This window comes from Schistocerca serialis, chromosome 2, assembly GCF_023864345.2.
Source record: "Schistocerca serialis cubense isolate TAMUIC-IGC-003099 chromosome 2, iqSchSeri2.2, whole genome shotgun sequence".
NCBI classification, from domain to species: Eukaryota; Metazoa; Arthropoda; class Insecta; order Orthoptera; family Acrididae; genus Schistocerca; species Schistocerca serialis.
The window spans coordinates 827,156,069-827,179,650 of record NC_064639.1 but is presented as its reverse complement, the minus strand read 5'-3'; the positions used below and the strand labels follow the sequence as shown (position 1 = coordinate 827,179,650).

The 23,582-nt window shown below is 41.7% G+C and overlaps 1 protein-coding gene and 1 non-coding gene across 2 annotated transcripts in view; one reads left to right on the top strand and one right to left on the bottom strand.

The window, feature by feature from the left end:
- LOC126458086 (WD repeat and HMG-box DNA-binding protein 1) overlaps positions 1-22,341 on the bottom strand; it is a 219,437-nt gene extending 197,096 nt beyond the window's left edge. The window contains exons 1-2 of the mRNA XM_050094903.1: positions 22,127-22,341; positions 21,844-21,955 (exon numbers count right to left, since the gene is read on the bottom strand). Coding sequence (XP_049950860.1) covers positions 21,844-21,955; positions 22,127-22,203 — 189 coding nt within the window. The 5' untranslated portion in view covers positions 22,204-22,341. The remainder of the gene's footprint in view (positions 1-21,843; positions 21,956-22,126) is intronic.
- On the top strand, positions 813-887 carry Trnal-caa (transfer RNA leucine (anticodon CAA)). Its single transcript has one exon. It is a non-coding gene; the product is annotated as a tRNA-Leu (tRNA).
- Positions 22,342-23,582: the final 1,241 nt, after the last annotated feature.

The window sequence follows — 23,582 nt, the reverse complement described above, 5'->3', positions numbered from 1 at the left end:
AGGACAAGGACTATACTCCATCAATCACAAGTGGAGTTCGGATTTTGCACATCTTTTTTTACGGTACCTGGTGTTGTATCTTTAAGTATTATGATATTTTGGAGGTACTAGGCTACTTTAAATTCAAATTTAAAATGCATATATTTGCATATTTTTGGCGTTTGAGCATATTATTGTCATATTTAGAGGAAATGGCCATAAAGATGCATATTTTTGACATTTAGAGGTCATACTGAGGTTTGTTTTGTTCCCTGACAACCAAAGAACCTCCCAGAATATTAGGCCAATAAATTTCCAAAATGAGATAATACGGGACGAGCTATCAGAATAAAAGCCTTTCAGGTTAACGTGGGTAGCTTATGGAGGGACATAGTCTTGTTTTTACACTTAGGCAGTCTCTCAGATAAGGATGCTGAAGACTTGTGATGGTTCATTGTTGCAAGATAGATTATCGGAGTAGAAACGTGCTTCGGTATTTGTTGCCCGCAGTTAATGCGTGTTCAGGCCGCTCACCTGATCTCTGCATGTGCCAACAATGCCCTACTAGCAGATTAAAACTGTGTGCCGAACCGAGACTCGAACTTGGGACCTTTGCCTTTCGCGGGCACTTTCATATCAGCGCACACTCCGCTGCAGAGTGAAAATCTCATTCTGGAAACATCCCCCAGGCTGTGGCTAAGCCATGTCTCCGCAATATCCTTTCTTTCAGGAGTGCTAGTTCTGAAAGGTTCGCAGGAGAGCTTCTGTAAAGTTTGGAAGGTAGGAGATGAGGTACTGGCAGAAGTAAAGCTGTGAGGACGGGGCTTGAGTCGTGCTTGGGTAGCTCAGTTGGTAGAGCACTTGCCCGCAAAAGGCAAAGGTCCCGAGTTCGAGTCTCGGTCCGGCACAGTTTTAATCTGCCAGGAAGTTTCATATCAGCGCACACTCCGCTGCAGAGTGAAAATCTCATTCTGAATGCCCTACTAGTTACTGTTGGCATTTCAGAATATGAATCATTCTTGCATGTGTTTCCGTGCTGTTCACATCAACTCTTTGCTACCTTCTTCAAATTACAAATATGCCCAGGCCAAAAATCAATAATTTATGGAAATGGATTGGGAGCGATTGCACTTTCACAACGGATGGAAAAATAATATTCTGCCAACTATGTGAAAAAGAGGTAAGTTTAATTTTGTTTTTTTCTTTTTCGATAATTTTTCAAAGAAATTAAAACAATTATTAAGTGCATTTGTAAATTTCTGTTCATGTTTTCTATGTACAAATGGGGGGGGGGGGACATTTTTAGGAATTACCTTTAGCATTCTTGCAAATTAAAAAAAATGTTAAATGTCGTGAGGGGATCTAAGTTTCAATTTTTAGAAACTTATTTGTAGTCTTCATTTACTTTTTTGAGTGACCATCTCGCGGGTACACACTTTTCTTACATTTTTGTATGATATTTATTCACTTCTCCGACGCTTTAGACAAGGGTTGAGAAAAAATTTCAACTGGATCAGCATAAAAAGACATCTCAGCACCAGAACAATGTAACCAAGACACAGTTCAAAACTTCACAGCAACCATTGATCTCCTCATTTTCGAAGCATATGGACGACAAAAATGAGTTCAATGAAGATCTTTGTGAGGCTTTAATAAAAGCAAACATCCCCTTGAATAAGCTGGAGAATGAAGGATTAAGGACCTTCTTGAAAAAATACACAGGAAAAGATATTCCTCACGAATATACGCTCAGAAAGAACTATGTGGACCCACTGTATGAAAAGGTAAGGTCTTTCGGTAATTTTTATGAATGTAGGTAGGTGAAAGTCAATGGATATAATTTGATATATGCATGGGCCAAAATAATAGCCGTTTAATTTAAAAAAAAAAAAACTCGAAAAATAAATTAAAATTAAGTTTGAATGTTTATTTTTGTAAAATGAACATTGTTACTTGAACGTAAAAAAAACACCTACATTTAAAGTGAGTGAACTTTTTCAAGAAAGAAAAAGGCAAATGAAGAAAGGACTTGAGAAACAAACAGCGATCTCGCAACGTTCTCTGCAAAAAAGAGAGTAAATTTATTTTTAAAGAATATAATTTTTTTGTGCGAACTAAACAACTATTATTTTGATCAATATATATACATAAGAAAATAGTCAAAATATAGGTAGGTGCTAAAACAGATATAGTTTGTTTTCGTATGTACGTCTCCAACATAGTGTCCACATGTTTATGTGTATTTTTTAATTTAGTTTCTCTATTACAGACATTGGGGAATATTAGGAAAGACATTGGCGATTCTCTGGTCTGGCTACCCATTGACGAAACCACTGATTCAGTCAGTATGTGGTGCAAGTCATAGTTGGAAAACTCCCTGCTGATGAGGCTGGACGAGGACACCTCATACTGTGCAAAGAAGTGGAGCAAACGACACGTGCCATGATTGCACGCACAGTGCAGGAAGCATTATATAAGTTCTGCCAACACTGATCAGTTTAAAATAAATTATAGGTAATATAAGAGCACAGTTTTTACATCATATCTCAAGCCAATAATTACTTTTTCCCATCATGTCCCGAACAGATAATAAAAAAAAATTGTAAAATCCTCTTATTTTCTTTCAGGCATGCTATGGAGAAGTGAAGATCAGAAACGTGGGAAGAACAAGGTTTTGACCATTGTGGCAGATATTGCCGCATATATGCTGAAGGCCACAGAGTATTTCCGGGTGTTTTACCCCAAAATTATTCACCTCACGTGTCTGGCTCACAGCATCCATCGAGTTGCCGAAGAGGTCAGACCCACACTGCCTCAGGTCAACAGCCTTATATCTTCGCTAAATAAAGTTTTCATCAAGGCACCAAGTCGAGAGAAAACTTTCAAGACTGCTCACCCTCACTGTCCTCTGCCACCTGAACCAGTCTTGAAGAGATGGGGAATGTGGATTTCGGCTGCAAACTATTATGCAAACAACCACATTAAAGTTGAAGAAGTATGGATGCATACGTAGTTCTGGATAAATTGAATAAGCAAATAAAACGAACACAACACAGAATTCAAATATTAAGCTTATTTCGCTGTACAGCATTTTTCAGCTTTAAACTGACATTCACTAGATTACTACTTTCTTGTTCCAGGTCCTAAAGGGCTTTGAAGATAGCGAAAATTTAGCCATAACAAAAGCCAAGGACACCCTGAAGAATTCCAGCATTTTACACAGCCTATCGTTCATCTGAGTGCACTTGGGTAGCCTTCCAGGCCTAACTGAGAAACTTGAGACTCGTAATATGGAAGCTACGAAAGGCAGTGGCTCTCATCGAAGGACTCAGGACACAGAGAAAGAGTTGGCCAGGTCTGATTGGCGAGAGACTTAGAAGAAAATTGGATGCAGTTCTTCAAAGAAATCCTGGTTGGCTTACGATTCGGAAGATCGCTCAGTTACTGGAAGGAAAAAAACACTCCAAGAATCTAAATGATTTCATGTCTTCTGATGTTGCTGCTCTTAAATTTTTATCTGTAGTATCATGTGATGTTGAACGATCATTTTCAAGACTGAAAATGTTATATCTGACCACAAGACTGAAAATGTTATTATCTGACCACAGGAAAAATTTTCATGTGCAGAATATGGAAAAAATGTTGGTAGTTCAAACAAACTCTAATTTTAGAATTTAGCAAATTTATCGTGTCAGTACCCATGTTATACTTCCTTTTTTTCATTGAATTTAGCCATTATTGAAAATGTTTGATGGGTATTCATTAATTTTCCCAAGTAACATGAATATTTTAAAAAAATTATCTAAGAGAAATGCATAATTAAAGAATTTTAGCTGCATATTTAAAGGCATATACTGTCAGTAATAGCATATTTTAACTGCATATTTCGAGAAGTTTTGGTGCATATTTTGTGGGTTTTAAGTGTATATCGATCCGAACGCTAATCATAAGAATAAACCTTATGCAAACATTACATTATGTATTCATTCATGTTTGCTGGAACCTCATTCGATTTTGTATCACCTGGAGCAGAAACCAATCTGTCTTGAGTACAGTCAAGTACGGTACTAAGGATAAGTTTTATGCTGTATGTTATGCGCACATCGACTCAGCGATAATATGGTGGAACAGCTTTACCGTCATATTTAACTTGGACAGAACTGGCCAGGCAAGTGATCTAACTAACCTGCAGTGACGAAACAGTTGTAAAGATGTAAAAAGAGACGAGCAGAGAACAATATAATTTTGAATGTCGTTTAATTTTTAAACAGATGGAAATAATGGTAAAACTTGGGTGATATGCTTTTTCAGTGATTGGACGGCAAACATAACATGCACTCTATCTTAGCTCACATAGTATTGTAATTAGAAACAAGAGTGAAGAAAATTCCTGACTTTCACAAGGGCCATTTTTCTGCATGAACGATGTGTGGTGCAAAAGTGCGTTGCCAGAATTTCACCACAACATTAAATATTGAAGCCACTGAAGGTATTAGACATTCAGTCATCTGGTAATCTCTGAGCTCCTTCCGTATTGGACTACGAGGAATATATTTCAGTACTGCTCCATTGACAATGAGGCGATCAGCAACAGAATCCCAAGCCATCAAAAATTCACATTTCCTACTCCTCTTTTATGAAGTGCTGTTCTGCATTTCGCCATCGTTCGGCACTGAAGAGCCACAAAGCTTTGTGCATTAGTTCCAGTACATTCAGCAACTTAAATGTCTTGTTATCGACAAAATACCTTCCTTAACTTGGCTCCAGATCAATTCCACTGGGTCCAGATCGCAGTGTTAAGGTGAGAACTGTAAATATGATGCATTTGTACAGAGTCCTCAATGGCGTGAAAATTCTTGTTTTCCATGTTTCTATAACGCTTATCACTCTGGCTCATGTGAGGCCACATCTGTCCTACAAACCAACGGGCATATTCAAAGAGTATTTGATTTTTTGTTTTTCTCAAAAAAATTTAATTGTGTAATGTTTTCTTAACTTCAACAGTCTTTTATAAAATACTGATAATTCAGAATGTGTATTAGCAATGAAAACCAGAATTTTGCATGCGATATGTAATTAGGAATTTTTCTTGAAAAATGATGGTTAAGTATGAGTCAAGTACCATATATTTGATGAATTCCATGTTTAAATGAGTCAGGTATTCAAACTGAACAAAAAAGAGAGATAAACCATGACAGGTAGCAAACCGCTGCCCACCAACACACTTGGTTATCATTCTACGACACTACCAATCATGCCACATATAACTGTAATACATTACTTATGTTTATGACAAAGTGTTTCTCGAAAAGCATCAAAGCTGATTTTTCTCCATAATCTTTGAAAAACATTAACAAAAATTTGTTTCCCTCCTTAACAGTATTCCATTCATGTGTTTCTATATGAAGCAGGGAGCAGTACATATGAACAGCGGGACAATAAGAGCACAAGTGCCATTTACAGAGACTGTGACTGTCCAAGATTTTTGAAATAAAAATTACGTAGCTAAAGTATGATTATGAAAAACTTGGATGGCTATTAATTCACCAGAATGTCTTAAAAGTTTCATTTGTAGTGACACAGTAATAAGATATCTACTACATACGTTCAACCTCCTTCCAAGAGCGGAACACCACCAGTGTACGAGAGCTGTGGCGCTGACCAATTACTGCATTTGTGTTTGTTTACATCACATTTATTCTTATGATGAACAATGTACAGTGAAGACTGAGGCCATGAGGATTACAGGCAAGTAGGATATGTTGCAGGGAGAATTCCCTCCCGGGTAATTCAGAAAAGCTGTTGTTGAGAGGAAGAATCCTGATGGCGCAGGCTGTGAAGCAGTTATTGAAGTGAAGTACATTGTGTTCGACAGCATGTTCAGCAACTGAATGGTCCAGCTGTCCCTTGGTCACGATATTGTTGGTTGTCATGCCCGCAAAGAAAGCAGCACAGTGATTACAGCTTAATTTCTAGTTCACACGACTGCTTCCATAGGTGGCTCTACCTTTGATGGGCTAGGAGATGCCTGTGACCGGACTGGAGTAGGTGGTGGTGTTGGTGGTGGTGGTGGTGGAAGGATGTACGGGACAGTTCTTGCATCTAGGTCTATTGCAGGGATATGAACCATGAGCAAGGGGTTGGGAGCAGGGGCGTACCAGGGATGGACAAGGATGTTGCATAGGTTCAGTGGGCAGTGGAATACCACTATGGAAGGGGTGGGAAGGATATTCCTCACTTCAGGGCATGATGAGAGGTAATCAAAACTTTGGTGGAGAATGCAGTTAGGTTGCCCAAGTCATGGGTGGTAATGGGTCAGGAGGGGAGTGCTTTTTTGTGGCTGGACAGTGGTTATGTGGGAAGTGGAGAAACGAGGCACGGGAGATCTGTTTCTGTACAAGGCTGGGTGGGCAATTTTGGTCTGTGAAGGCCTCAGTGGGATCCTTCGTATATCTGGAGGGGGCACCTCGTCATGATTGATGCGATGGTCATGGGAGGCTGGACTGTATGGAATGGACTTCTTTATATGGAATGGGTAGCAGCAGGCAAAACGGAGGTATTGCTGATGGTTAGTAGGTTTGATATTGATGGAGGTTCTGGTGCAGCCATCTTGGAGATAGAGGTCAGTATCTAGGAAGAAAGCTTGCCGGGTTGAGGAGTACCATGTGAAGGGAATGGGGGAGGAGGTGTTGAGGTTCTGGAGGAATGAGCATAGGGTGTCCTCCACCTCAGAAAACTCCCCAACATATTCACCTTCAACACCTACCTTGGACTACCACCACCTCTACGACAGCCTCCAAATCTTCCCCACATCATCTCATAGCCAAAAAACGCTGCCTAGATGCAAGTCCTGTACCATACAGCCTTCCACCACCACTTACTACAGTCCAGTCACAGGTACCTTCTATCCCATCAAAGGCAAGGCCACCTGTGAAAGCAGTCATGTGAACTACAAAGTAAGCTGCAACCATTGTGCTGCTTTCTAAATGGAAATGACAACCAACAAGCTGTCTGTCTGCATCAATGGCCACTGACAAACTACAGCCAAGAGGCAGCTACATCTGTCAGTCGCTCAATATGCTGCCGAAAACAACATGCTTAATATATCCTACATTTCCATAATGGCCCTGGCCTCAGACTTCACTAGTCCCTCTCCTTCACCTAACTATCTCCTTCTCTGTTGTCACTCCAGCACTACACAGCCTTCTATTCCACCAAAACACTCACTATTCTTTTCTCCCTACTCTTCTTCCCCCCCCCCCCCCCTGCCCATCTCCAGACTGCACCTAGCATCCGTACCTTGTCCCCACCACATTCCTGCAAGCCCCCAAAAGCAGCACATCTTTCTGCACCCTTATCCCACTATGTCCTCCTCTTCCTCCTACCTCAGCCACCACCCACAGATTTCTTCTTCTGTCAGGTGCAGTTGCTGTACACTGTCTGGCCTCAGCAGCAAGAAATAATGCTCATTTTGTGTGTGTGTGTGTGTGTGTGTGTGTGTGTGTGTGTGTGTGTGTGAGGGAGGGAGGGAGGGAGGGATAGAGAGAGAGAGAGAGAGAGAGAGAGAGAGAGAGAGAGAGAGTTGTGCTTGTGCAAACGTGTGCATTTTCTATTTTAGAAGAATGTCTTTTTCTTGTTGTGCCCTATTTGGAACTCTGCATGTCCTCTGTATGGAGAGCAGTACTCTATCCTTTTCATAAAAAGAAGTAAAATTACAAATCAATTACTGCCCTTACAGGTGGTAATTCTTCAGTTTGGGAGGAGGTTAATGATACCATGAGTCAGCTTCAAGAAAGCCACAGTACAGTAGCGATTATCCAATTAGACAAGTATTTATCTGAGGCATATTTATCTACCAGTAGTTATTTCTTAAACTTGTGGGAATCCAGGTAACTGCTCTACCCAAACCTTCAGCAATTGGTTCTGAAAAGATAAATACTCCAGTTATGTCTGTGCCCCATGAGGGTAAATTTTTCAAATGGAGGAAAAATATGCGCCAGGAAAAGAAACTGACTCACTTTAGTAAAACTGCTCAAATGTTGTTTATTAATCACAACAATGATTTGCTCCCTTCTCTTAAGACACATATACTGTCATACCGATGTATACAAGTACGGTACATAATTTCAGAAGGTAGGAACTAATTTTGATTATACTGTAGTTTTACATTAGCAAACTGATCTGCCTTTGGGTTGTTGTTGTTGTTGTGGTCTTCAGTCCTGAGACTGGTTTGATGCGGCTCTCCATGCTACCCTATCCTGTGCAAGCTTCTTCATCTCCCAGTACATACTGCAACCTACATCCTTCTGATTCTGCTTAGTGTATTCATCTCTTGGTCTCCCTCAATGATTCTTACCCTCCAATACTAAATTGGTGATCCCTTGATGCCTCAGAACATGTCCTACACACCGATCCCTTCTTCTAGTCAAGTTGTGCCACAAACTCCTCTTCTCCCCAATTCTATTCAATACCTCCTCATTAGTTATGTGATCTACCCATCTAATCTTCAGCATTCTTCTGTAGCACCACATTTCGAAAGCTTCTATTCTCTTCTTGTCCAAACTGTTTATCGTCCATGGTTCACTTCCATACATGGCTACACTCCATACAAATACTTTCAGAAACGACTTCCAGACACTTAAATCTATACTCGATGTTAACAAATTTCTCCTTTTCAGAAACGCTATCCTTGCCGTTGCCAGTCTACATTTTATATCTTCTCTACTTCGACCATCATCAGTTATTCTGCTCCCCAAATAGCAAAACTCCTTTACTACTTTAAGTGTCCGATTTCCTAATCTAATTCCCTCAGCATCACCTGACTTAATTCGACTACATTCCATTATCATAGTTTTGCTTTTGTTGATGTTCATCTTATACCCTCCTTTCAAGACACTGTCCATTCCGTTCAACTGCTCTTCCAGGTCCTTTGCTGTCTCTGACATATGAGGGTTATTCCAAAAGTAAGGTCCGGTTATAAAAAAAAAATCAAAACTAAAATGTTTTTTCAAAACAATTGTTTTATTTACATTCCTTACATCTTTATCTATTTTTCTACATAACTTCCATACTTATTTAAACATTTGTCACATCGTTCAACAAGCTTTTGAATGCCCATGTTATAGAAATCGGCCGCCTGTGACGATAACCAGTCCTTAACTGCTTCTTTCACTTCATCATCTGTGTCGAAGCGCTTGCCGCCGAGAAACTCCTTTAAGTAACGGAACAGGTGGAAATCACTTGGCGCCAGGTCCGGACTGTAAGGAGGATGGTCCATCTGTTCCCATCCAAATTTCTTGATCAGAGCTTGCGTTTCATTTGCAGTGTGGGGTCTGGCATTGTCATGCAACAACAAGATTCCAGACGACAAAAGACCACGTCGCTTATTCTGGATTGCACGTCGAAGTTTAGTCAGGGTAGCGCAGTAGGCGGCTTTATTAATCGTTGTTCCTCTCTCCATAAAGTCGACTAACAATACTCCACGTCTATCCCAGAACACAGTCGCCATAACCTTACGTGTTGAGATTGTCTGCTTTGCGTTGATCTTGACTGGCGATGACGTGTGACGCCATTGCATTGACTGACGTTTAGACTCTGGAGTGATGTGAGAAACCCATGTCTCATCCCCTGTGACAACATTGTCTAAAAGACTGTCACCTTCCTTATGATATCGCTCCAAAAAATCAAGAGCAAAAGCCATTCTTTTCATTCGTTGGGGCTCAGTAAGCAGCCTGGGAACCCAACGGGCACACAATTTGTGAAACTTCAAATGTTCAGACACAATTCTGTACAAAGTTGTTCTACTCACATTCGTAAAATGCATGTCTACGTCTGTAATAGTGAATCGGCGATCTTCACGAATTTTTTTGTCAACCGCATTGACCAAATCGTCTGAAATCACTGATGGTCGGCCACACCGTGGTTCATCGTGCACATTATCCCGTCCTTCATTAAAAGCTCGCACCCACTTGCGCATTTTACTGTCGCTCATTATGTTAGGACCGTACACTTCAGTAATCTGCCGATGGATTTCTGCCGCTGAATTGTTTCTTGCAGACAAAAACCGTATCACTGCCCTTACTTCACAATCGGCGGGCTGATCAATTGTCTTAAACATTGTAAAGTGACACTGTGAACTACACTCAGCAACAGTAACAAAGCGAATGGCGGCGTTTGACGCGCAAGGCTTGCCGGGAGTCGGCGCGCATGCGTGTTTTGTCATTGGCGCCAAATTTCAATAGTTACGGCGAATCGGACCTTACTTTTGGAATAACCCTCGTAATTACAATGTCATCGGCAAACCTCAAAGTTTTTATTTTTTCTCCATGGATTTTAATACCTACTCCGAATTATTCTTTTGTTTCCTTTCCTGCTTGCTCAATATACAGATTGAATAACATCAGGGAGAGGCTACAACCCTGTCTCACTCTCTTCCCAACCACTGCTTCCCTTTCATGCCCCTAGACTCTTATAACTGCCATCTGGTTTCTGTACAAATTGTAAATAGCCTTTCGCTCCCTGTACTTTACCCCTGCCACCTTTAGAATTTGAAAGAGAGTATTCCGGCCACCATTGTCAAAAGCTTTCTCTAAGTCTACAAATGGTAGAAACAAAGGCTTGCCTTTCCTTAATCTTTCTTCTAAGATACGTCATAAGGTCAGTATTGTCTCACGTGTTCCAATATTTCTACGGAATCCAAACTGATCTTCCCAGAGGTTGGCTTCTACCAGTTTTTCAATTCGTCTGTAAAGAATTCGTGTCAGTATTTTGCAGCTGTGACTTATTAAACTGATAGTTCGGTAATTTTCACATCTGTCAACACCTGCTGTCTTTGGGATTGGAATTATTATACTCTTCTTGAAGTCATGGCCAAATCGATTCCACCTCTGCCTTTGGGTAGCAGTAAGTAATAAGTATCTACATCCAGACGACTTGTCTGGCATAGGAGTAACAAATTATAATCTCAAACCTCCCTCATGACTCAAGTCTATCCATTAGTGAAAACCCTAGCAAATTCCCTACAGTAGACCCTGAGATTACCCTACACATACAGACAGATACCATAGCAAGGGGCTTTCATTTCTAATATATACAGAATAGACATTTTCAATAAAATTATGAAAGATCTCTGCCATGGCCAAATCGATTCCACCTCTGCCTTTAGTTATAAAGGACCTTGGTTCAATTCCTGGTACATTCTCGGACTTTTCTGAGGTAGGAAGGTCTGATACAAGGTCCACTCAGCCTCGTGAGGCCAAATGAGGAGCTGCCTGAATAAAGAAGTAGCAGCATCATGAGGATTCACCTACTGGCAGTAACAGCTGGAGGGATTGGTGACATGCTGTCCGCTGTCCCATGATCATGGGCGCTCCTCTTACTTCCTTGTAGACAGCAGTTAGTCAGTCGGAACAAGCCTAAGACCTAATGCATAGGTGGTGTTTACGTTTTAAAGTCAAGAAAATGTAACAATAATGAATTTTATTTCTATAACTTCTGAGCCTGATAAAAATATTTATATTTTCTTTTGATATTTTTAATTTTTACTGAGATGAAACATAGGACTTTTCAGATACTTTGAAACTAGATGGGATCCAACAGAAAATTATTAATATTCTATGTTCTTTCACAGCAAGATAAAATAAAGTAAAAAGACAAGTACAGTGACCTTGGCTTAGCAAGGCAAGGCGAGTTCCTTTAATTGCCATCCATAATTGCAAGAGTTTGTACACAAGCTGACCTCTTGATTATGTCCCATAAATGGTTGATGGGATCTATGTCAGGTGCTCTGGCTGGCCAAATCACTGGCCTGAAATGTCCAGAATGTTCTTCAAACCAATTGCAAACAACTGTGGTCTGGTGACATGACGCACTGTCGTCCATAAAAATTCCATTGTTGTTTGGGAACACGAAGTCTATAAGCAAACTGTCTTATTGACAACCTGGACCCATGGCTTCAAGGAGTCTGTGCCACATGTGAACCCTATCATTGACTCTTACCAACTGAAGTAGGGATTCATTTGACCAGGCCATGGTTTTCCAGTTGTCTAAGTCCAAAATAGCCCATGAGACATCTTGCAGGTGATGTAATGTTGTTAGCAAACGCATTTGCGCCAGTTGTCTGCTACCATAGCCCATTAATGCCCCATTTTGGTCACACTAACCTAATAGATACACTTGTCATATGTCTTACACTAATTTCTGCAGTTACTTCACACAATGTTGCTTGTCTGTTAGCACAGACAACTCTACACAAATGCCATTGCTCTTGGTCATTAAGTGAAGGTTGTTGGCCACTCCATTACCATGGTGGGAGGTAATGCCTGAAATTTGGTATTCTAGGCACACTTTTGATACCATGTATCTCGGAATCCACAGTGTCAAGACAGTGTCGAGAATACCAAATTTCAGGTGTTACCTATCACCACAGTAACACAGTTAACTCCCACTGTGTGGCCATAATCGCATTAGAAACCTTTCCACGTGAACCATCCGAGTACAAATGACAGCTCCGCCAATGCACTGCCCGTTTATACCTTGTGTATGCAATACTACCGCCATCTGTACATGGACATGGACATGTTTGTATGGGCATACGACAGCAAGTTCTTTAGTGCCCGCGTAAAAACAGACTGAGACGAGTGTCAGTTAAATATACAAAACAGGAAGATAAAACACAGGAACGAAAGTTGGAAAACTGTGTACATACCGGTACAGAAACACGGAGCGAAGAAAAATACTAACGACACAAGAAGAAAGTGGTATAAGGAGCTAAAACAATATAGCAGATGGACATGGCTGGCTGACCACAAGAATCCAAACAGGAGAAGCCAGCCACTCAACAACACACTAAAACCTTCACCCTAAAAGTTTAGGCCAGAGTCCAGACACGTCACAAAACTTTAAAACCTCAGTTACACTCGTCTCATCATTAGCTACAATAGAGTGCAGATCCCCACCAATATTTGAATCTGCCCTTGCATCACAATATAAAATGCACTCCGTTAAAATACGGCAGATAGAGATGCGCACACCACAAGCATCACAAAATGGGGGATCCTCTCGTTGTAGTAAAGAGGTATGTGTGACAGGGCAGTGCCCAATTCTAAGACGTGTGAGGGTCACTTCATCCCACCTGCGCAACTCGCAGGTGGAATGCCACAGCCGGGTTGCTGACTTCACCAACCGCAGCTTATCGGCTGTCACCACCAGCCATTCCTCATCACACAACTGCATGCAATTCCTGTGTAGTGCAGAAATGACAGCCTGCAAGGGAATAGGACATGTCTCATTCACCTTGCTCACCAGATGGTAGAGTTTTGTTAGGCCTGGCTCTCCCAAGGCTGTCAGTAGTTCTAATGGAAAGTTGTCTACTCCAGGGGCCTTGTTTCGTCTTAGGTCTTTCAGTGCTCTGTCAAATTCTTCGCACAGTATTGTATGTTCCATTTCATCTTCATCTACATCCTCTTCCATTTCCATAATATTGTCCTCAAGAACATTGCCCTTGTGTAGACCCTCTATATACTCCTTCCACCTTTCTGCTTTCCCTTCTTTGCTTAGAACTGGGTTTCCATCTGAGCTCTTGATATTCATGCAAGTGGTTCTCTTTTCTCCAAAGGTCTCTATAATTTTCCTGTAGGCAGTATCTATCTTACCCCTAGTGAGATAAGCCTCTACATCCTTACATTTGTCCTCTAGACATCCCTGCTTAGCCATTTTGCACTTCCTGTCGATCTCATTTTTGAGACGTCTGTATTCCTTTTTGCCTGCTTCATTTACTGCATTTTTATATTTTCTCCTTTCATCAATTAAATTCAATATTTCTTCTGTTACCCAAGGAGTTCTACTAGCCCTCGTCTTTTTACCTACTTGATCCTCCGCTGTCTTCACTACTTCATCTCTCAAAGCTACCCATTCTTCTCCTACTGTATTTCTTTCCCCAATTCTTGTCAATTGTTCCCTTATGCTCTCCCTGAAGCTCTCTACAACCTCTGGTTCTTTCAGTTTATCCAGGTTCCCAAATTCCCACCTTTTTGTAATTTTTTCAGTTTAGTCTACAGTTCATAACCAATAGATTGTGGTCAGAGTCCACATCTGCCCCTGGAAATGTCTTACAATTTAAAACCTGGTTCCCGAATCTCTGCCTTACCATTATATAATCTATCTGAGACCTTCCAGTATCTCCAGGCTTCTTCCATGTATACAACCTTCTTTTATGATTCTTGAACCAAGTGTTAGCTATGCTCTGTGCAAAATTCTACTAGGGAACTTCCTTTTTCATTTCTTACCCCCAGTCCATATTCACCAACTATGTTTCCTTCTCTTCCTTTTCCTACTATTGAGTTCCACTCACCGATGACTATTAAGTTTTCGTTTCCCTTCACTATCTAGACAATTTCTTTTATCTCATCATACATTTCATCAATCTCTTCGTCATCTGCAGAGCTAGTTGGCATATAAACTTGTACTACTGTGGTAGGTGTGGGCTTCATAACTATCTTAGCCACAATAATGCGTTCACTATGCTGTTTGTGGTAGCTTACCCGCATTCCTATTTTCCTATTCATTGTTAAACCTACTCCTGCATTACCCCTATTTGATTTTGTATTTATAACCCTGTATCCAGCTGACCAGAAGTCTTGTTCCTCCTGACACCGAACTTCACTAAAAGAAGTCCCCGCCTGGAGATTAGAATTGGGGACTATTTTACCTCCAGAATGTTTTACCCAAGAGGACGTCATCATCATTTGACCAAACAGTAAAGCTGCATGCCCTTGGGAAAAATTACAGCTGTAGTTTTCCCTTGCTTTCAGCCGTTTGCAGTATCAGCACAGCAAGGCCATCTTTCTTAGTGTTACAAGGCCAGATCAGTCAATCATCCAGACTGTTGCCCCTGCAAGTACTGAAAAGGCTGCTGCCCCTCTTCAGGAACCACACATTTGTCTGGCCTCTCAACAGATGCCCCTCCATTGTGGTTTCACCTACGGTACGGCTATCCATATCACTGAGGCACGCAAGCCTCCCCACTAACGGCGAGGTCCATGGTTCATGGGGGCCGTCCTATCCTATGGTACTGGCACTGGAAACCTGGATCCTGGCTGGCTGTTGCAGTAACTGTGGCAAAATACGCTGCCATAGTCTGGGAAATGCTTCGCTGATTAGTTTGGAGATTGCCTTTCCCCATTACAGCAATCACGGGGCACCTTCCTCCTCTCCCAGAAATTCTCCTGATGGTCTCCCACACAATGGAACTTTTGGTGGGACGATTAATGGTGTTCAGGAACTGTTGCCACGGCCTCTTCTTGCTCTCTTGAATAATTCAGTGACACTGTGGTGTCGCCACCCAAAAGGACACTTGAACCTATGCATGCCTGGTCCTGATGGCAGAGTGGCATTCAGCACTCCACCAAGAGACAAGTTGCCTCTTCTGTTGCCCTGTGGACTGTAGAATGCATGCTGCAGCGGCATGGTGAATCATTTTGGTAATATGATCCACCCATGCCTCGACACTTGCACAATGTTCGAACTGGGCCAACTGGCTATAAAGTGTCCAGTTGGCTCTCCCATCGTGGCAGTTTCCTTTTGGGCCCCACCCCATCAGGCAGGTGAATCGAGATCAGGAAATAATCACTTCCATACAAGTCATCAACCACTTCCCATTGAGTAATGGGAGGAAGAGCTGGAGAGGAAAGCAAGAGAGCAATGGCACAGAAGTTCCTGTTGGTGTGCAGAAGTGAGAGCTCTGTCCTGCATTTAGCAAGTACGTGCATCATGACATGAGAAGCCTCTCAGTAGCTCTATCCCTGGGACAGGTAGCTGCAGAGCCCTAAAGCATATTGTGTGCATTAAAATCGTCACAGAGGATGAAGGGGCAGTGAAGCTGTGTAATAAGGTCGGTTTGGGCCTCTTCATCAAGTGCATCATGTGGGGGCAAGTAAAGGAAACATATTGTCAATGGATGACGTATGTGCACTGATACAGCAACTGCTTGTAAAGTCATCATAAGTGAGAGGGGCAAGGAGTGGTAGTCAGTACTGACGAAAATACCTACACCTCCTCTAGCTCTCTCTCCATTCAGTCATCCTACCTGTGTAGTACAGGGCTTCCCAACATGTGGTCCGCGAACCCCTTAGGGGTCCGCCGGCTCTTTGTAGGGGGTCCGCAGCCACCTTTGACCAAATCGTGTAAAATAATGAGTAAAATTATTGAATAAAAATGTGAAAATCAAATTCATCACAATTTTTTTTTTCATGCGTAAAACATGTGTACTTTTACTTCAGGTCATATTCCCAAGCAGCGTTTGCGGTTCCTAATTGAGAACGCACACACAGTTTAGTGCCGGAGAATGCAGCTTCTCTGAACGACTGCTTCGCAACAATACGGGGTCGTTCGTGCGCCGGCTCACAGCGGTAGATGCGCCGAAACCTTTTACGCATGCGCGGAGCAAGCTTTGTCGACCAATCACAGCGCTTGCTGGCACATATGCGGCTCCAGACATTGTTAAATGTTAAAATTGCTTTGTCAGTGCACTACCAATTTCATAAGTCGATTTTTGACCAGTTTATTACTTCTAACATGGATCCGCGGCTGAAGTCATGATCATTGAAGAAGGGTGCAGTTTCTCCATCGCCTTCACTACAAGGGAAGTTTCCAGTTGAAATGAATGAGGAGGGAGGACGACCAAAGGAAGAACAATCACAAGAAGCTCCAAAGACTATTGAAATTCCGGGGGGGGGGGGGGGGGGGGGATAATTGGGAACATGGCACTTGCATTACGAAGCTTTCAGTTGCCATGGGTTTCCCTCTGAAATTTAAAGTTACTGTGTTCTTGATTGACTAGGGGTCCGCCAAGGATTTTTGACTGTAGAAGGGGTCCACCAGCTGAAAAGGTTGGGAAGCCCTGGTGTAGTACATAGTCTTGTAGCTCAGGGGTGTACGATTGATGGAAATGAGTCTCCTGGAGAAACAGACATAGAGGTCTACCCTGAGATTAGGGACGGAGTTTCTCCACATGCATCCTGAACTCCCCCAAGTTCCACTGTAGAATGGGAGCCATTTCAAAGAGGTGGTTTTAATTTACCCGTATCTTTCCACCGTGGAGGTGAAACACTTGTAGAGTGAGGGGGAGTGGAGGGGCTGCCTGGATCCAAGGCATCTAACTTCATGATGTCCTCCTCATTAGTCGGGTCCCAGGTTCGATTCCCGGCACGGTCAGGGATTTTCACCTGCCTCGAGATGACTGGATGTTTGTGCTGTCCTCATCATTTCATCATCATTCATGAAAGTGGCGAGATTGGACTGAGCAATGGTTAAGAATTTGTACGGGCGCTGATAACCGCCCAGTTGAGTGCCCCACAAACCAAACATTATCGTAGTTTTCATCCTCATCAGTCAGACGTGAAAGAATGACGTCTGACATTGCTCAGGACAGCGTTTAACCAGAACATCACAAACCTTTCCCTGCACCCTGTTCCTTCAAGGGAGAGGGGGGAAAGATGGCGCTGACAGGCACTGTGCTTGTTGTGTGCCTTCTTGACACTCAATCTGAACTGTTGCTGGTCTTTTCTGTGGTGGCTGCTTGGACTACTTTATCCTTACTCGTTTTGCCGTGGCATGTACACATGCAAGTACAGGTGCTGGTGGTGGATGGTTGTACACTGGACGACATCTGCGTCAAGGCGTTGACCTTAGGAACAGGTTTCTGCGCCATGGAAGCATAAGAAGTGATAAAGACGGGAGGTTTCATTGCCTTATATTCCTTTTTGGCTTCAGTATAGGGCATCTGCTTGGTGACTCTGCAAAAGTGGGCAGTTTCAGCTCCGGACTGGGTGGCTCCCACAGCAGTCAATGCAGATTGCTGGAAATGGACCGTCAGTCCCAGCTTCATGGACTGCCTTTCCACATGTGCCACAGTTCGCTTCACCTCCGAAAATCCGCATTGTGTGACCAAAATGCTGGCATTTGTAGCATCGCATACAGTTAGGTACATAAGGCCTAACCCTAAGGTGGGAGGAAACCTGCCATGACCTGGTCAGCCAACGTCGGAGAATTAAGGGTCACAATGAAGGTGGCAGTCTTCTCAATTTCTCCATTATACTTACGCATCCTTAATTCCACATCCACTATCCCCTGTAACGTTCATTCCTGTTTAAGTTCGGCTACATTGATATCCGTAATGTGATGGCATGTGACCACATCCTTGCTAGAGTTAAGGGAGTTATGCAGTTCAACAGTTACATCATATTCATCCAATTTTTTGGTCTTCGTAAGTAGTTCCACCAGCCTTGCCCTGAGCCTCGGCCAGTAGGGAACCATTCCCCGAAGCCACTTAATAGACTTTAGACTTCCAGCAAGTCCTTCCAAGCCTTTAATGGATATAGAAGGGGGACACGTCCCCTCCTTCCTCTTAAAGACCAGATTAACATATCGATTTATGACTCCTTGAGCCCTGTTACTATAATTCAACTGATGCAAGTTACCACAGGAGCTAGCCTCCCTACTTTGTTTGGAGGATTGGGTGTGAATACTCCCAGGTGGTGCGCCCTTCCCACTGGGAGAAGGAGGAGATGATTTCAGAGGTTCCATCTCCATCTCATGAGCAGCTAAGGAAAGATGGGTCCACTCAGACAGTGCCCCGTGTGCCTGAGTAAGCCTTATACAACTGAGGTGTGGCACGTTCCCCAGAGGTGGCCCGCGAATGACTATTCCACCTCAAAAGCCATGCATCTCATCAGCGAGTAGTAAACCTTGAGATTGAGGGGTTTCTTATAAAGGGTTTTACCACCCTCGTGATCCAGGCGGTCAAGCCAAGAAGCCCATTCCCCAGAACACACAACATTCCACTGCCGCGCCATACAGTGGTTGCTGAAGCATGCCCAGAGTTTACGGTAACAGGGGACTGGCGGTGCTTACCAGTTGCCAGCTCAGAAACCCCAGAGTTGCCAAGCCTGTACTCGGCAAGCTGTCTGTACACGTGCAGACCACTATCCCATGACTTCTGTCACCTTAATGTAGCGTCACTGTGATAAGCGAGTACTGAAAGTCACTTTTCTACTTATCTGCAACTTTGTTGTACTGTGCAGACACACACATAACAGTAATTACATTTCACAGAAAGATTTATATACATTAAAACTCACCAAGTCAATATATATAGTGGCGGTGAGTCACTAGATGAATGTGCTAAAGACCCCAACAAAGCCTTCGCAGACTAGGCCTACAACTGACCCTGTGACCAAATTCACAAAAAATCTCACACAGCACATCTTCTCATACTGGAAATCAGTACTAAGCAGTCATAAACAAAAGCTTTCATCATCAAGAGGATGAAATGATTATTAACACCAGAAATTGCACCTATTCCTCCAAACAGCATAGATTGTAATTATGTGAAATCATATGTCAACACAATCCTTCAGGCTATTTCTTTGGTAATACTCCACCATTGTTGATTATCTGCCTATTAAATTTCATGTGCTCTTGTACATCATCCAATTTACTATAACACTGAAACCCTTACTCTTTGCCCTCTACGCAGCATCTGCACATCAATCCATACCATGTCTTCATGTCTTTTCCTCCAGCCTCATCTTCGCCCTACTTTACCGTAACTCATAGCTTCACTATACAAGCAAATGATGATCTGCTTTGATGTGCTTTAATGTAAGTACTTGAGTGTCCACAGCCTTTCTTAAAAGAATACCTATTTCTTTTTCTGCTCTTGGAAACAGCTTCACAACTGCAAATATCTTCAGACTTTTCACTGCCATTATGGTTGTTGGTGATGGCAGATAGAGCGAGATCATTATGTAATCTAAAAGTCAAATAAAAACTCTGTAGTGACAACTGTACCTCTACAAATCCTGCTCCATCTGGCGCCATCAGCAACCATCACGGCAGTGAAAAGCCTGAAGATAGTCTGAGGAACGGTACAAAACTGGTTGCTAACGAATAAAAAACCTGAAAATGTGACTGAGACTGTTTTTATTTAATTTTTGGAGCCTGTAGTGTCTGTAAATTCTGATGAAACTTAATTAATCAGTATTATTTTAATTCAATCTCTAAAAATAAAAATGTCAGTACAGCTACAACTGCTTTCAACAAGTGAAAAGATAATCTTTCAGAGACAAAAGGTAATGCTTCTACTGTATTCTAGTTTTGTCCTTTAATAAAACCACTAATTTATGGTTACATTTATCTACAGTTTTACGCAATTATCTTACTTGTATACACAGTAACACCACCCTCTAACCTGACTACAACTTTTATCAGCACAAGTGTAGCTTGGTGGTTCAGTGGTACAGCGCCAGATTATGGATCTAAAGGTATTAGATTCAATTCTCAGTCACTTCTAGGATTTTTATATGTCACTTACAAATTCTTTCATCTCCGGCAAATCTTCCTACGGTGTTACATGTTGAGATGCACTGTGGTTTGGAGCCCACATTAAACTGTAGGTCCTCCTGTAACTCGCTGTATAAGTAAGTTCAGATGTCACAGGAAGGCAAGAGCATATCATCTGTAATAGTAAAGCACTGTGGTGTTCGAACCATTCTTTGGGCTGACAACTTTACCTCTACTTCTCTCCATCATTAAATGAATTATTCCTTGATGTTTCAGTACCCCTCAATTGCTACAGCTACACACCACACAAATAAATTTAGAAGAGACTTTCAAACACTTATCTACATTATATATCGTCTTCACTTCTGTCACCAGCAGTTATATTGCCAAGACCATATTACCTGAATTCAAACCCATTGAAAAATGAGCTAATATTTCAATCTGAAATGCTTTCAGCAACAACAAATTTAAGTAAATCCTAATATAAAATAATGAATACATAAGCATTTAAAAGGATCTACATACATTAATTGTGGTAACATTGGTCACAGCTAGTTCTCTACTCTGAATCATACATAAAAGTAAATAAGGTGATGACTCCAACACAGTTGAAACTGACATGTCCATCAAGAAGTAATTACATTACATTAATTGTATTCCATTGTTCCTATAGTAAATGGTGGCTTGGGGACCAACGATTACGTATTGGACCCATCTGAAATCTTGGTTGTGGTGACACAATTGATCTGTAGCACAGCTGAGGTCTAGATTACGTTGTTAGGTGACAATATGGTAGTGAGTTGGTGAAGCCAAAAAATGTAAAAGCTGAAAATTTGGTTGTTGTAACAAGTCTACCAGTAACAACGCCTAATGATTACATGTGTAGTATGTTGAAAATTGCGAAAGGATGGGGTGGGAGGGGTGGGAGGTTGTCCAACATGTACCTTTCACTGGCTGGGGGTGTGGAAAGAAGTCAAAGAGGTGCATTTAACTTAAGGAAAAAAAAAAAAACAGTTAAATGACTTAAGATTAGAAAATACTACAGTATTAATTCTACATGTAGAATAGCCAAACACTATAAATTTTAAGAGAATAAAAGAATTTGCAAATATTAAGTTATTTTATTCAGTCTTACTCCATCACATTATCTACTGTACATAACATATAATGATCCGTGACAGGTTGTTATAAAACTAAGACGGTTTGTTGTTACAGTGAGGTTATTTTTAATTAGGGGAAATATACAATAAAGATGGGCTATAGAAAACACAATTATCAACTGTATGTAACTACACCAAATGAACTACGTACTTTCCCTTAAGATTTATGGGTCTACTATACCACACCAGCCTTCTAATAACGCTGACTCCTGCTTTTATAAACTGCATTACGATATAAAGGCAATAATGTAGTTATGCCGACTGAAGACAAGAGATTGACAATTATTCTGTAATAATAGCAATGCTTCTTCAATGGCATAGAATAGAGTACATGCTTCTCAATGCATTTCCATTGCATATTTACCTTCTGTGTGACAGCCAAGGCTTTCTCGCCAACACACTGCGACGTCGAGTCGTCGTCTTCAAGTCCCGCCCATATACGAACATCGCCGTCACTTCCACAAGTCAGAATGTATCTACGGAAAGAAAGAAAAAGAGTCAGAACTTCAAAATCTTCATGTTAGCATTTAACACGTACTCCAGTTGCTAATATGAAAAAATATCAGTGGGTATACCAATATAATGGACTGAAATTACAATTACTATTTTCCTTATACATCCTTTCAGTTTTTTGGTACGAAACTCACTTGCCATCCTGAGAATAGCAGACGTCTGTGTGGCCATCAGCGTGAGCATATCTCATCGGTCTTCTGTTGGGTGGCATCTTCGGATAATTATTTGTCTAGAAAAACTCAGGAGCTATATTTCCACTCTGAATATTCTCTATTCACTACTTGTTCGGGTAAAAACACCAAACCATCAACAATCAACAAACGCGTCACTTTCATGTACACAGGCACACATTTTGGCGGGTGTTATATCGATTATTTAACTGCTGTTTACATCGACTCCTGCTTTTCAACGAGATATAAACAGAAAATGATCATGTAAAATATCCGAATGTAGTAATCAAACGTGCCACTCTCCTTCTCAAGCGGGTCACCAATCAACCGCTTAGAAGATTTACCCATCGCGAAGAGTGACTGTGGATTCAACAATCCGTTCGAACATGGTGAAGCTCATAAGAGCTATAAACAAGATAATGTACCTACATTATGCACATTCAGACAGTTGGAATTTCACATCCTTTCTTGATGTGACTAGCCTGCCTACTCACAGGGTCATTTTCATGTTTGAATAAAATTTACTTTATTGTGTCATCGATGTCACCGCTGGAACTACATAATCGCCATCGTTATCGTCTCAACTGCCACCGCCAACGTCATGCCCTGTCATCTGTATCGTCTTTGTCTCTGTCAACACCTGTCATTGCTATTGTTATCTTGGTGGCCATTCCCGAAGCCTCTGTCACATTTTCTTCCATCTTCAATGTGAGGGTCTGATGTCTGTGCTTATGACACCCCATTTCTTCTTTCAACACTGTATAAATCTACCTCTAATCAAAAACAGTAATGGATCATTCGCTACTAGCACATCAACTGTTATCTTCACACCCTTTAACTGCAACCCCACAATTACATATACCTTTATACCATAGTCATTATATCCCGTACTCTTCGTTTTTCCCAGCTAACCCACCATACGGTAGTCTCTACAGTCTTTCCCCTCACTTCTTCAGATTCATCGAATTCACCAACCATTTGTTTTGCAGCTGCTGACATTGCTGTATATCCAACAGTTCAACCATCAACATCGCCATTGTGTGCCACAGTCACAACCGCCCATGTTTCACATACAGCAGTCACATCAGCACCACCAACATCTATAGCATCATCAACACCAGCGCCAGCTCCATCAGCTTCATTGCTGATGAAACTTACCATGCTCAGGAGAAGGCAGCAAAAAATACAATCCCTCAAACTTACCGACATTCTCACAATCATACCTCAAAATAGTTCCCATCAGAATATGAGCGATGACACTTCACCCATCCACTGGAGGTGGTCATTATGCATACAAAGCCAAGATGGATGAAGAGCCGGAACTTAGCAGCTGACAGTCCACCCTCAAAGGGGAATGAAAGACACTAACAGAAATACTTTAACATCTCAATTTTGGGACCCCACTTTCACTCACATACTG